This window comes from Dromiciops gliroides, chromosome 3 (assembly GCF_019393635.1).
Source record: "Dromiciops gliroides isolate mDroGli1 chromosome 3, mDroGli1.pri, whole genome shotgun sequence".
NCBI classification, from domain to species: Eukaryota; Metazoa; Chordata; class Mammalia; order Microbiotheria; family Microbiotheriidae; genus Dromiciops; species Dromiciops gliroides.
Window position 1 is genome coordinate 247,668,916 of NC_057863.1, and position 16,448 is coordinate 247,685,363.

General features: G+C 36.4%; 1 protein-coding gene across 2 annotated transcripts in view; it reads left to right on the forward strand.

The window, feature by feature from the left end:
- Positions 1-16,448, forward strand: part of GABRB3 (gamma-aminobutyric acid type A receptor subunit beta3) — a 276,919-nt gene that overhangs the window by 203,721 nt on the left and 56,750 nt on the right. For both annotated transcript variants that reach the window (XM_043994838.1, XM_043994839.1), the window contains one exon: positions 1,693-1,913. In XM_043994838.1, coding sequence (XP_043850773.1) covers positions 1,693-1,913 — 221 coding nt within the window. The remainder of the gene's footprint in view (positions 1-1,692; positions 1,914-16,448) is intronic.

A 16,448-nucleotide genomic window follows, 5' to 3' on the forward strand; every position in this document is an offset into this window, starting at 1 on the left:
AAAACTGCTAGAAAATAATACTCATAATTACTATATTATAGAGTTATGAGGAAATAACTTTGTAAGCTTTAAAGCAGTCAATAACATTGAGTTAATATATGCTATCAGATATGTAATGGGGAAAATATTAAATTAACAAAATGTACTATCGGTAAAGCAATGGAATAGATTCTATTTTTATGGAGGTTTTGATCTCACCTTATTCTAATTTTTCTTATTCTATTAAAAAAAAATCTCAGTGGATGGTCTTGTACATGGGATTCTTTCTGAAGTGCCCAAAGAAGGTCCCTTTTGACCACACAGCTGAATCTGTGTACACACATGCACACACACACACACACACACACACATACACAGAGCCTTTTCAGGTCTTCCCTTGCCTTCAGCTCATCATTTTTGATCCCCACTTACAATGATGTAACCTGACTTTGGAACAACAACACAAATACCATATGGGAAGACAGGAGGCATGGTAGATATCAGAAGATGGGAGAAATAGGGAGCACTGAAAGGAAAAATCTCAGAGCAATGCTTTATATTATGATGTATTTGAGGAAAAGGCTTGTCTTTACAGCTTCTACAGATGAGTAAAAGGGATGAAATGTGCTTGAATTGAAGAAAGGGAGAAGTCAGCTAGATAAAAATTTGTCTGACTTGGATGGTTCAATGCTACATACATCTGCCTGAATGTTGGGGTAGATCCAAGGGGACATTTTAAGATCCTTCCCAGTTCTGTGATTTTACTACTGCTTTCTACAAACTTTGTGTTTGTATTCTTGTTTGGGAAATATGTATTTGTCTAGTCAAATATTTATCTTAATTAGACATAGGATTTATACACTTGTAATATACTTATTAAAAATTGACATTGAAGTAATAGGTAGTAGTAGATCATACCTACTATTAGTTTTTACTTTATCCAGTAAGATATTTATTTTTTTAAATTACAATTTATTTTACATTGTTTTGATATTTTATAATGATCTATAACAATGGTGACATATTTTTCATCATCCTCCATCTATTTATTTTTTATATTTTAATTTTAAAATTTCAATTAAAATCATTTTTTTCTTTTTGCCCCATTCCCAAGTTGAAAGGAAAAATTAAACCCTTATAATAATTATGTGTAGTCAAGTAAAACAAATCATCCCATCTGCCATGTCCAAAAAAATAAGGATCAACCTGCACCTCTTTGTTAAGAGGTTGGTAAAATGTTTCACCAAGGGTCCTCTGGCATATTAGATAATGACTGCATTGATCAGAGTTCTTAAGACTTTCTAAGTTATTTATATAATGTTATTATATAAATCATTCTCCTGGTTCTATTTATTTTATTCTGCATCAGTTCATACAAGTTTTTCCAAGTTCCTCTAAAACTGTTCTCTTCATATTTTCTTTTAGCATAAAATATTCCATTATATTCATATATCAAACTTTGTTCAGCTATTCCTCAATTGGTGGACATTCTCTTTAGTTTCCAGGTCCTGGCCACATCCAAAAGAACTGCTAATAAACTTTTTTCTACATTTGGCTCCTTGTCCCTCTTTCTCTGATCTCTTTCCCATTCATTTTATATAACTATAATGTGCATTCACTGCAATGTCAATCTACCCTTAAAATAATTAAAAACTGAAACAAATATGCTCTTAATCAAAGACTAATTGAAGTTTTTCCCCCTTCCTATTTCAGGATTATACCTTGACCATGTATTTTCAGCAGTACTGGAGAGATAAGAGGTTGGCCTATGCTGGGATCCCTCTGAACCTCACACTTGACAACCGAGTGGCTGATCAGCTGTGGGTCCCTGACACATATTTTCTAAATGACAAGAAATCATTTGTGCATGGAGTGACAGTGAAAAACCGAATGATCCGCCTACACCCTGATGGAACTGTACTATATGGACTCAGGTCTGTCTGCCATTTGTTAGGATGGCTTCCTCACACTGAATACTGTTCCCTTAAACAAGGTTATCCTCAATGGGGGAGGTGAAAAGAAAGAGATTTTCAGATGAATCAAGAAACTTCTATTAAGCATATTGATTAAAATAGTATTTTACACAAATTTAAAACTTTGAAAATGATAGTTGCTAGTATTAACAGTTACAGTGATTGAAATACAAGTGTTTTTAGGTTAATTTTATTCATTTGAATTCACCTATCAGGAAAATCATAATCTTTCTGGCCTAAATTTCCATAGCATAACCTCTAAAGTTTCTTGTCAATTTTTTTGCCCTGTTATTTTCAAAATTAATAGTTCCATCATTGAAAAAATACTGTGAGTTCTCAAAGCTGCCTCTAAAGGATTAGTCTGTGAATTTCTATGTAAATACCAGGTTATTAGCTTTTATGTACAGACAAGTTTTATGTCATTTTCTTCTTTCTTTATCATCTATCAATCTGTCAAAGGGCAAAAACTAATCTGGGATAACCAGTTATTTGGAAGAGGAGATGAGGGAGAGTAGAACTCAGATTTAGTATTTGATCAGTGTTTATTATTTTATTATTTAGCATTTATATTATTTGTTATTTTATCAAACTCTTTTTGGAGAACTCCTTTTATGAATGGAGTTTAGCAACTCTTCTGTATGTAGAAACTGAGTGAATTGCCTGAGTCGTATCTTGCTCATAAGCAGACAGATAGCATTTATTGGATTCAGGACTTGAACCCAGGTTTTCCAAAGCCAGTTTTCCATGCTATGTTGCTTTTCTAAGCAGTTGGTATTACTATCTATTGACCATTTAGTGTATTTTGTTTTGTTTTGTTTTGTTTTGTTTTGTTTTGTTTTGTTTTAGTGAGGCAATTGGGGTTAAGTGACTTGCCCAGGGTCACACAGCTAGTAAGTGTTAAGTGTCTGAGGCCGGATTTGAACTCAGGTACTCCTGACTCCAAGGCCAGTGCTCTATCCACTGCGCCACCTAGCCACCCCGCATTTAGTGTATTTTAATGAACCTTTCAAGGCCTTTCTATTGATTGCAGTTTGAGATTAACTTTTTTAATAGATTTCCACAAAGGTGACTCGTTGATTTCTTTAAGTAAAAATCTCCCCTGAGGATTTCATGTAGTATACTCATGTTATAAGCAGGGACATTAGGAGTTTTCTGTGAAAATCACCTTTAAAGGTTATAACTCCAAAACCTTTGGGAAGTCATTCTACAGCTAAGAATCAATATAGTCAATATGTGAAACTATTAATGTTTATTATTGTTATTACACATTAAGTATGTGCAGGTTATAAATATGTTAACTTTACATTTGGGGAGGAAAAGACACAATATGATTCCAGAATTTTTACCGTGACTACTAGAATAAGAAGGCCGACAGTTGGAATTTCCTTTTACAGGAATATGTAGGAAATGTAAGCTGCTGGTAATGGCGACATTACAATTACACAATGTATGGTGGATAGTACAATAAACATGAATTCAGATCCTGGCTCTGACATTTACTACCTGTAGGATATTTGACAAGTCCCTTAACTAGCACTTACGTGGCACAGTGCCTGGCACATAGAAGGCGTTTAATAATAATGTCTCATATGGACAGAATAGAAAGATATGAGCCACATGATAGAATATATGTATATATGCTTTTGGAACTATGCACATGCTAAAAGCCATATGAAATGCAATCTTCTCTGTATGTGGAGGTGAAATCAGCTTATAGGAAGGTAAATAAATCTATTTTACATTGCTTTTGTTGGTGGGTAGCACTACCTAAATGAATTCATGCTAAAATCAAATGGTAACTAAATTTTTAGTATGGAGTAGAGAATTTGTAATCTAGTTTTCTAGATGAGGCATCAATTCATTGTTTCAGAGGGGTACAAATATTTCATTTTAATGTGAAACCAGTTAAAAAGCAAGGTTGGTGTATGAAGAGACAAATTGATTCCCTAAGTTGTTCAGATATTGATTGAATGTTACCTTTTCCTAAGATGGAGTGGCCATTCTTCAAAAACTGCCTCAGTAATGCTACCAGCAGTTTCATCTTCCCTCTAGATAGCTAAATTGCACTCTACTGCAGATGTTGTCTTGGAACATGTGGGTTGTTGGCCCAGGCTGGTTCTTGGCTTAATATTTAGGAAGAAAGTCCCTACTTTAGAGGCTTCAGTTTACATATAATTCAGAGTTGGATGTCAGACTATGCCAGAAAGAGGGTTTTTGGTCATTATAATCATGGCACATCTGTGTGCTAAAAAGTTGGAAGCCATTAGCTGATATTGAGAGCTTTGGTCCAGCAAAGCTGTTAATTCTTTAATTTGAGGCATGTGGAAGCACCTTTGAAGGCTTGATCCATTTTAGTTATATAGTTTCTTTGGTTATTGATAATCACTAAGTAAAAATAGTCTAGAATTTTTTTTAATCCTACTATTGTAGGCCCAACAAAGATATCAGACTAATTCCCATGAACAGATATTTTTGTTGGTGTGCCAACCATATTCAAATAAGGTCTACATCCTCCACACAGAAAATCTGTTTTTAATTGCATATAGGTTGATATATGAGAATACTTCAAAGCATTTCTTCTTCCATTTAAGACTTTTTACTTTAAACAGAATTTGCATCTCTACTTCATCTTATCATCTATGACCAAGGACATTTCCCGTCCCAAGAAGAATGGTCACCACTATCTATGGTCACCTTTTATCATAAGAACTTTTAATTTTTACTATTTTGTACTGATATCAATAATAAGACCTGAAAAAACAGAAAAAAATAACATGCCTTTGGGGTCTATAGTACATCTATAAGTAGGGCTTTCAGAGTCAACTACTTGATAATGAACTTGCATTAATTAATTAATTAATTCATTCATTCTCCAGAAATTCTAGAAATTGATACAGGTCTTTTACAGTTATCAAGACATCTAGCGCTACAAACCATTGCTTGAGATCATTTCCTGAGTCCCTGACAGTCTTATCAAGTGTATAAGAAATCTAGTTGACTCTGATACTTTTCTAACTTCAAACCCAAGTAAATGCCCACAAAGAAGGTTTACAAATCATGGTGCTCTCCATGATGCTCAAGAATTTCAGAGTAGATTAAGGTGTTATCCAAATAGTTCCCCATAACAGAATTACAGAAGAGAAATGCTGGGTATTGGTGGCATTACAGAATCCAAGGAGCACAAAGATATATTCATCAAGTCTAAACTAGCTCTAAAATGTTCTCTTCAATTCAGATGTATGGTAGAAAGAAATTATCAGTTGGGGCAGGTAGGTGGCTCAATGGATAAAGCATCAGCCCTGGATTCAGAAGGACCTGAGTTCAAATCCAGCCTCTGACACTTGACACTACCTGTGTGACCCTGGGCAAGTCACTTAACCCTCATTGCCCCCACCTACACACACACACACACACACACACACACACACAAGAGATTATCAATCAATATTTATTAAGTGCCTACTATGTGCTAGGCACTGTTAGGTACTAGGGATGTAAACACCCCAAAACAAATACAAAAAACCCTGCTCACAATGAGCTTACAGCTTTTTTTTTCACTTGAAATTACTTTATTAGTCTACTTTACATAGTGGAACTATAACTGAATCATTTTTTTTAATTGTATTTCATTTATTTTCATTTCCAAGCTCTCTCCCTCCCATCTTCTCCAGCCCGATACATTGAGAAGGCAAGAACAAAAAATGCATTACAAATATGTATAGTTGCATGAAATGAATTCCAGAATTAGTCTTGTCCAAGAAAAGAGAAAAGGCAAGAAAAGAGAAAAGAAAAGAAATATAAGATGCCTCAATCTGCACTGAGTCAATGAGTTTATATTCTAATGGAGAAGACAAGTACATATAAAAATATATATTATAAAGTTAACAAATATATATATGTAAACAAAGTAGTTAAATGTCAGGTACTTTGGGAAAGGGAAGGGAATAAATATATAATGCCACTATGTGCCAGGTACTCTGCTAAGTGCTTTAAAAATATCTCATTTGATAATATGAGATAGGAGAGAAAACACTTGTAGTTAGGGAAATCAGTAAAGACTTTATATAGAAGATGGTGCTTGAGCTATGTCTTAAAGGGACAGTGGGGCTCTAGGAATCCTAGGAGGCAAGGAATAAGTGCATTCCAAATACAGGGAACAGCTAGTACAAATGCATCAATAGAGGGTTGTGTATGAGGATTAGAGAGACCATTTTGACAGCAATGAAAGCTAAGGGAAGGAGAGGTAATACCCAATTAAGGTTGGAAAAAATATTTCAGGGAAAGATTGTTTAGAGTCTTAAAAGCTACATAGAAGAGGCTATATTTTATCCTGGGGCAATAGGTAGCAACTGTAGTTGGTTGAGTGGTGGAGTCATATAGTCAGTTCTGGGTTTAAAGAAAATTACTTTGGCATAATTGTGTAGGATGGATCAGAGTTGTGAGAAACTTGAGGGGGCAGCTAGGTGGTACAATGGATAAGCACTGGCCCTGGATTCAGGAGTACCTGAGTTCAAATCCGGCCTCAGACACTTGACACTTACTAGCTGTGTGACCTTGGGCAAGTCACTTAACCATCATTGCCCCACAAAGAGAGAGAGAGAGAGAGAGAGAGAGAGAGAGAGAGAGAGAGAGAGAGAAAGAGAGAGAGACTTGAGGTAGAGAAATCAAGTAAAAGCCTGTTGCAATAATCTAGGCAAGAGGTAATGAAATGAGATTGAATTTCTCCCTTGAAGTCCACTTTGAGGAAAATGGTGTCATGGTTCAGGTAGTCCAGGGAATCAGCAATGAAGGAAAAGGAGTTCTAATCCTTGATTCTATAAAGGAATTTATACAGTCAGGTTGTTTTTGTTGTTGTTGTTATTTTACAAACAAATAAGTAAGATTTATGGCCAGAAGAACACTTATTTGATATGAGTATCCTGAGGGACAAGACCCTGAGAAAGGAATAAATGTGATCTGGTGGAATAGGGACTCTGTGTCTATATTTAATCACTGTTGGTGCAGTGAGAAGGTGGATTATTTACCTCAATAACACCAAAAACATCCTAACACTTCATATATCCAAATTCATAGTTCTTACCCAATTGAGATCGAGAGGACAGAGAAGTGGCATGTTGTCAGAATCTTTCTGGATATCTTGGATTAAGGCCTCAAATTTACCCAGTTGCAAGTTATTTTCAAGCATATTTATCACAGCATGAGGGTTTGTATGTATTGCACAAACAACAATAATCAATCAGGAAGCATTTTATCAAGTATCTACTATAGGTCATGCATTATGACAATATCAAGTCAATTCAACAAGTATTTATTTAGCACCCGATATGTGCCACACATTGTACTACAAGCTGGAAATAAAAAGAAAGGTACAAGACATTCCCTATTCTCTTTTTTTATTCCTGGGACAATGAGGGTTAAGTGACTTTCCCAGGGTCACACAGCTAGTAAGTGTCAAGTATCTGAGGCCAGATTTGAACTTAGGTCCTCCTGACTCCGGGGCAGGTGCTTTATCCACTGCGCCAACCTAGCTGCCCCCTCCCTATTCTCAAGGAGCTCAAAATTTGAGAGATGAAATGAAAAGAAATGATACATACAGGATAAATTGGATATAATAAACAGAGGGAAGCAACTTGGATTAATGGGGGATTGGTAATGGCTTCTTATAGAAGGTAGAATTTAAGCAAGAATTTGACCAAAGTCAGACTCTTTCTATTAGAGTTGGTAGGAAAAAGTCAAGTCAGAATTCAGGTAAATCATGTTCATGCCTCATAAATATTTGAGGAGGGTGGGTGGAAATAAAGGAGGCTGATGAACCAGATGTCTACTCTTAAAGTCAAGTATTCGGGCTTCAGCTGAATGACCTGGCCCTACAGAGCCACTTTATTCTCTTAGAGTTTGGCTAGTATAGCCTTCAAGTCTGTAACAGTGTCTGCAGGATCATCCGTTTACTCATGAAGAGGGTTAAAGGGAGCTATCTAAAACTATATGGATCACTGTTATAAATGGCTATCAATTACAAATGCCCCTTGACAAGATACCTCAAAGATGTCATCTGGGTAAGCAAGGTGATGGCCAATCAGAACAGTTTCATGTAGAGGTACCCAGGAAGTATGGTCTAGAAACCATAGGATATGGTAACCACAGGGGAAAGTGAACCAAATCAGATCTGAAACTAAGGATAAGAAGAAGAGATAACATACTTGGTTAATGTACCAAGGAGGGTCAATCCCTGAGAAAAAAAAATGGAACAAATGGTACAGAGAATTGAGGTTAAATGATGTTAAGATATTCAATCAAAGCACCAAAGAAGTTCCAAACCCTAGAGGGCAAGGGAAGTAAATGAAATACAGGAAATAATGGAGGTAAAGCTAACTAATTTGGTACTTAATGGCTCTTTCTGAAATGAATGAGCTGAATTGCTCTTATGACCAACCTTGGGTTTTCTCAGTCTCTTGGGCCTAGCCCTTCTGAAGGGTATATTTCCATAGCTGTGAGCCTTTTTAAGTTATAACTATGTGAATCTATCAGCCACTCATTTCCAAAAATAGCTCCTTGTATAATATTGTGCTTCATGTGTTAGTATCCTTGAGAAGATAATTTCTAAACCCTCATGTAGGCTGAGTGAGAGTAGGGACAAAGTGTTGACAGAAAACTCATGAATTTGGATGACTAAAAGGATGGTTGTGCCCTTAACAGTAACAGGGAGACTGGGAGGAAGAGAAGGTTTTTTGTATGATTTGTTTTGGAACTGTATGGGTTTATGTGCTGTTGCAATGTATAATTCAAAATAGCCATTATAGTTAGTGATATAGAAGGGAAGTATAGAAAATAAACTGGGGTAGATACATAAATCTGGGATTTATCAGTTTTATCTACTATGCCACCTATCTAACTAGAAGGAAGAAAGATTAAACTGATTCTTCTTGGCCTCATAGAAGAGAACCAGAGGCAGTGGGGGCAGAACTAGTTGCAGAGAGGCAGACTGGTTCAATGTATAGCCAATCTTCCTACCATTTAGGGATGGGCTGCCATGATAAGAAGTGGGCTCCTCTTCACTTGCGGTCTTAAAACAGAACTTGTGTGACCTTGTGATGGGACTGTTGTCAAGAGGGTTTCTATTAAGGTATTGATTAAACCAGATGACTACTGAGGACCATTAAGATTCTGAGAATCTAGGAATATATTTAAGATAATGTAAATGTTTAGTAAATTTTTGATTCACTTATTTCAGAAGGGATGACCCACCTCTGACTTCTGCGTACCTGGTTCTGCTTCTCTGCTTTCTTAGCCATCCATAGCTGTGCCCCATTTTGTGAATTTTCAAGACATTTCTTTACTTTGTCTCTGAATTTGTTAATCCAAATCCGTCATTTAAGACAGGAATATGAAACTCAGAAACCACTAATCCAGATATAAGGATCCCTGCAGACTGAGCATTGACTCAGTGTTAAAATATAATATTATTTATATATGATTGTATATTAATTTATTTTATGAAATAGTTCCCACTTTATAGTTTAATCTGTTTCTGGCCACTTAGGAGTGATATAGGCCTATGAGAATAGCATGTTCAGCACCTCGGCCTTACCGGATCTAAAATTTCCATTTTTCCTTGAGGGTCCTGTCCAGCAAAACTGTATTGCAAGAGGCAGTATTTCTCTGGTAATGGATTGGTTGTATACTGGGACATTGCTAGTGAACCACTCAGCACTTAATGTGAAAGTGGTCTCTGATTATTCAAAGTTTTTTAGATCATTTTACCTGGATCACACATTTGTAATCATCACATTCTTGCTTCCATTGAACTTATTTTTGTTCATACCATTTCCTACCACGTCTTCATTAGACGGTAAGCTCACTGATGACAGAGCCTGTATTTTTCCTCCCAGTATCTAGCACATAATTGATGTGTAATATTTTTAATTGAACCAGAGCACCAATGTGCCACTGAAATGATTAAAGAAGTCATGGAAAGTTGGTGGAAGAGACACAATTGGGCACAGTGATAGCTCCATTTCAGTCTTTATTTTTATGTACCTTTGATATCCACTAGTCCTACAAAAAATCAAGCCAACCACCCACAAAAAAGTAACTGAGTTGACCTTCATTCCAACTTCCATGCTTTAGCCAAACACTACATCATTGTATTTCGTGTTTCTCAGACAAGAACATTGATGATGGCTTTCATTTAGGTATTAATAATAGCTAACTTAGGACCGTAGATTGCAAGGAACCCTGGAGATGATCTGGTCTAGAAGCTCCATGACTTGCTGAAAGACATACAAATAGTCAGTTGTGCAGCTGGGACTAGAATCTCCTGATTCCCAATTAAGCATTCTTTCTACTATACCATACAGCTACTTAGGTGTTTATGTGAATGTACAAGTTATCGCCATAAAATGCATTTTGAAATCTCTTTTAATTTTTTAAATTAATCTTGTAGACTAAAGGACTAAGGAATTGATCTAATATGACAATAAATACTTAATGAGTATAGAGATAGAGATAGAACCCATGATTTCATTGACACTAGGAAATCTTATATCAGGATATACTATCTAAAAGAACAGGTCAACACTTTCTCTGCAATCTATAGTCCTAAAAAGTTGTCTAGATCAATGTTGTCAAATTCAGAAAGAAACATGGGCCACTAAACCTGCAAGCTGCATATTGACTTAGAAAACTACCTACTAACCTCATCTATGTTGTATTATTTTTTTATATGTTTCCCAATTACTTTTTTTTAGTGAGCCAATTGGGGTTAAGTGACTTGCCCAAGGTCACACAACTAGTAAGTGTTAATTGTCTGAGGCCAGATTTGAACTCAGGTACTCCTGACTCCAGGGCTGGTGCTCTATCCACTGAGTCACCTAGCTGCCCCCCCAATTACTTTTTTGTTTGTTTTTTGTGAGGCAATTGGGGTTAAGTGAGTTGCCCAGGGTCACACAGCTAGTAAGTGTCAAGTGTCTGAGGCTGGATTTGAACTCAGGTACTCCTGAATCCAGGGCCAGTGCTTTATCTACTGCACCACCTAGCTGACCCTCCCAATTACTTTCAATCTGGGTAAGATCACACTGTGGAGCATTGCAGGCTGTGGTCCAACAGGTTGCATGTTTGATGACACTGGCCTAGATAGATCCCTTAGAGGTTAAATTATTTGCCCACAGTCTCACAGCCAGTATGTATCAGAGATGGGTCCTAAACCCAGGTCTTATTGACTGGTTCTCCAGCTACAACACCATGATGTCTGTTTGAGTATGGATCCATAGAATAATTAGATAGATAAAATGAGGCTATTCCACAAGACTATTTCACTATGTGGGTGATAGAGAAAGAAGCAATAACAATAACTTTTATTTACAGAGTGCTTTAATGTTTATAGAATGTATTTCCTATAATCCCATAAATTAGTTGGTAAAAGTATTCTCTGGCAGAATGTAAGCTCTTGAGGGCAGACATTGTATTTTTTTTTAATTTTGTTTCCAGAGGGCAAGCAAAGTACTTAGAACTTAATGAGCACTTAATAAATACTTAGTGATTAGAATTGAGCAATACACCAGAATTCCTTATAAATTCTTGAAAGGAATCTAGTTTTACTGGTACAAACTTGATTTTTGCCTTGCATATGGATATTGATGAACATGTCCCATCATTAATCTATATCCCTTTATTTCTACTATCTTACAGTAAAAGACCTAAAGTAACTTTTCTCACTAAAGCTAGTGAATTACATAACCCAATACATTTTTGGATTTGCTATTTTGGGGTTTGGGTTTAAATTTAGGCACTGGTGCTACTTTGTTTGTACTAGGAATGAGGAGATGAGGAGGAGATGGTTTCTGGCCTAAGAACTATCAAGTGAGTTACCTTAGTTGGGTAACATCTGTGTATATGTATGTCCACACACACACATATATATATGTATATACACACGTGTGTGTGTGTGTGTATGTGTGTGTTGAGAGAGAGAGAGAGAGAGAGAGAATGGTATACCTACAAATGTACCCTCAAGAAGGTAAAAGTCCACTGGGGGAAGGGAAAATCTACAGAATAGTCTATTTATGTTAAGCAAGAACTGGTTGTATACACACATACACACATACACATATGTATCTACATATGTATATTGCATTATGTGCTTTGTAAATCAGTATAATTCCTCTTATTAGTAATTTTTTCCACCATCAAGCATTGAGCCAGTAAACTAATATTAGTACAACTATATATGTCCGATGCTGATTTACTCTCAGCTACCTTGACAAAGTCATCTCCTTTGGTCAGATCTATCCATCTATCTATCTATCTATCTATCTATCTATCTATCTATCTATCTATCTATCTATCTCTCAGCTAAATATTTTTTTCATGTACCTGATTTTTTTTTCTTTAAAACCGACCAGATTAATTTAATGGTCAGTATGTTCCCCTTGGCTTCTTCATTTTAAATAATAAGTACTTGGTTTAGAACTCTGTGCAATATGGACTATTTGGCTTCAGGCCCTCAGCTCCAGCATCTGTTCTCCTGGGCAGTTGGTAGAAAGTACCAAGTATTAGAAACCTCTTAAATTAGGTGGACTTGGCATTTGGAGAAGCAGTAACAAAGACAATCATGTTACTATTTTGGTGATGAAAATATGACTAAAGGTTATTTTTGTTTACCCTTTCTGATGGTATCATTTGCTACATTTTTGTACTATGACCACTGGCAAATACATTGTTCACAAAGCTCCTGAAGAGGTACTATTGTATAGTGGATGTAGTGATAGAATTAGAGTCAATTGGATCCAATCCCACCTCAGATGCCCACAGTTGTGTGACTGTAAGCAAGTCATTTAACCTCAATTTACTTATCTATAAAATAAGAGAATTTGACTTCATCATTTCTAAAGTACCAACCCTAAATCTGAGATACTTTTTCAAATGCTGTGGGGGTGGGGGCGGGGATCCAGAGGCCAAATGAAGTCCAACTTAAAGTCACGTATTTGTTCCACTTGTTGAGAGTTAAGGAAGAATGACATTAGAATTCTGCAAGATCAGGTCAGGCATGGTGGCACGTACTTGTAATCCCTGGGGGAGGTTGAAATGGCTAGATAGCTTTAGCTTGGAAACTCTGAGCTATAAGGTGCATAAAGAGTGTCCATAACCAATATGGGGATCCCTGGGAGTGGGGTGGGATGACCAGGCTCACTAAAGAGCAATGATCCAGCACAGGTGGGAAATAGAAAGGCTGAAGCCCCTTTGCTGACCACAGTGGATTTGGGTCCATGAGTAGCTTCTATTCTTCAATTCTGGGTGAGATGGAGAAATCAACTTTAAGAAAAAGAATTTTATAAAACATCAAAAAATATTACAATTATATGCCATATCCACCTGTTGTATTTAACTCTTTAAAATTTGCAGGAGTTAGCCACCTTCTGATGATGTTAAGATAATCAGATTTAGAGATGAAAGGGACCTCAGAGAGGTTAAGCGATAAGCCCAGGTCGCAACATTTCGTTAGTGGCAGAGAATGTTAAAGGTTTATTACATGTGTCTCTGGTCAGCGTGGAATTAAATAGAAAAAAAAAATGAGCAAACAGTTTTGTCAGAGGAAAACTGGCATCTAGTCAATTGACTCTTTTAATCTTTCTAAAGATAGCAGGACCCTTCTCATTGCCAGGGAAGTGAAGATATGTTGTCCTTTATAGGCCACAGTTGACTCAAAGATGCTTTTTTGGATATTAATGAAAAAGGAGACTAGACTAGACAGATGCATCTACCTTGTGCTTTCTGCCACACTCTAGTAGGGATGCCAGTGGCCAGAAGAGCAGGGGCAATCAGAAGATAAGAAGAAGCCTGCAGCCATACATCTTGTAGATAGCCTGTAAATAAGTAAACTCTTACTGTAGCCATAAAACTTGATTTGTTAATACATTCCCCCAAAAGTATAACAGGAAAACAGCAAATAATTTTCATTTGGCAGTTGTTTAGGTCACATTTTACCTGCTATCACTTCTTCATCTTTTTTGGAGGTAGGGTCGGAAGATAGGGTTAGGATAGGAGTGGAATTTAGACCTGAGACTTCATGTGTGTAGAGAACTCTTGGTGTGAAAATCCCTTCTACATATATCATTGGAAATTAACTTGCAACTAAGTTACGTTTCCTAGGGCATTGAAAGGCTTAAGTAACTTACCTATGGTCTCATAGTTAGCAATATTCAGAAGTGAAACCTGAACTCAGCTTTTCCTGACTTCAGGGAAGGTCCTATGGCCACTAAATAACCATGTCTCAGTTTCCCTTTTGAAAATGACTTTTTAAAAAAATCCCTTTTATTTGAACAACTACAGATAGAGTTTTCCTCAAACTAAGACATTATGTATGAAAAAAATCTGTAAAATTCAGATTATGAAAATCATAATAGCACAATAATTTGACCATATATAAATATATAAACATATTTGCTAATGTAGTCAATTAATCAACAAATATTCATTAAGTTAGTGTTATGTATCAAGTACTCTGATAGCACTTTCATGCTGGGGGTACAAAGTCTAAAATGAAATATTACCTTCCTCAAGAAGTGTACTCACTTGGTTTCCACCTCCACATATGTTTAAAAAGAGAGCTTCATATGGAAATGTGCATGTGGTTTGTTTTTTAACTATCTCATTTTTTATCCCTTAGAAATAAAGTTGCTGGAGCCCTAAGGTAAAACTTGAAAAGAAAGGAAACCCTAAATGTGAATGTGAATTCTAAGTTCTTTGAAAATCATTTCCCTTTCCCTGTTCTTCTGTAGGAAACACACATACAACCATGTAATTTCAAAACCTACATTGTCTTTGGCTAAGACAAGCTTTTCCAAAAATGTGAGAAATCACCAAAGAAGGAAAAGAGTTTTAAGCTATTTCCACTAACTTTGGTACTGTCCTTTACTATATCGAAATGATATGCTTAGAGATTAATAAAAGTCACTGAGAGTCATCATAAGCCTGAGACAGACCTACTTACTTCTGTTCCAATTACAGTGTGTAAAGATCAGAGGAAATGTATATACATAGGATTAAAGCACATTTTTATTTGGATTTACCTCAGCACACATTAAAGGAATCTTTTAGAGATGTTGCATTCTTATTCTGCCTGGAATTCCCTAGAATTTAAGATTGAATGGGCTATACTTAAATGGGATGAAAATCACATATATCACTATAATAAGCCAAATAGCAATTTATTGATTTTGGATAATGCAGCTAAAAGTATGGTATTGAATAAAAACAAGGACTATTATGCTACTTACATAATAGCTTAATATCAGTATGAGAATTGCATATTACAGGATACAAGTGAACTTGGCATAGCTGTTATATTTGTATTAAAAAAAAACCAAACCCTCAAGGTTTCAGCTAGACTTCCTGAATAGTGGTACTGTGTCCCATTGCTACTTGAAAAAATAGCAACCTTGGGGCAGCTAGGTGGCACAGTAGATAGAGCACTGGCCCTGGAGTCAGGAGGACCTGAGTTCAAATCCGGATCAGACAGTTAACACTTACTAGCTGTGTGATCTTGGGCAACCACAACTGCCTCACCAAAAAAAAAAAAAAAGAAAAGAAAAAGAAAAAATAGCAACCTTGTCTTGCAGAGATTCCCCAAACCTTCTTCTTCTCCAGTGGGTAGTGATGGTATAGATGTGACTTTACTTTCCCATGCCTGTCTCTAATTTTAGGTACCATACTTTTTTTTGAGGGGCAGTGAGGGTTAAGTGACTTGCCCAGGGTCACACAGCTAGTAAATGTCAAGTGTCTGAGCTTGGATTTGAATTCAGGTCCTCCTGAATCCAGGGCTGGTGCTTTATCCACTGTGCCATCTATCTGCCCCAGGTACCATACTTTTTGAAGGCTATGGATGATATAGAGTTCATCCAGAAGAAGGCAGCTGGTAAATGACTAAGGACTATATTATTAAAAGTTCAGCTGTAGGAGTGGGGGATATTTAGCTGGAATAGAATACTTAAGAATGCTGGGATAAATTTAAATTTTCAAGTATTCAAAGGACTGTAATGGAGAAAAGGCTTATTCTGCCTGTCCCCAGAGGATAGGATCAATGGATAGAAGTTGCAGAGAGGCAGAAATTGGCTAGAAACACTTCCTAACAATTATAGCTAGGTCCCAATTAGTGTGAATAATGAATCCCCTGAAAAGGTGGCATTACTCAAACTCACACAGCATTTTTTCCATTGGTATGAAAAGACCGATTTCCACATCAAATCAGTATGCCATCATATGGTTCACTCTTTTAGGTTATGTAGAATGATAATGATAATAATGAAAAACAGTATGGCAAGAGGAATATAGAGGCTGGCCTTAGACTCAGAAAGACCTGGGTTCCAATGCTGACTTAGACATATTCTAGCTATGTGACCTTGGGCAAGTCACTTAACTTCTCATTTTCCCAAGTAAATCTCTAAGACTATAAATTAGAGAGGAAAGGTCAATCTGCATTTGTGGAAGGAATTTTCATGC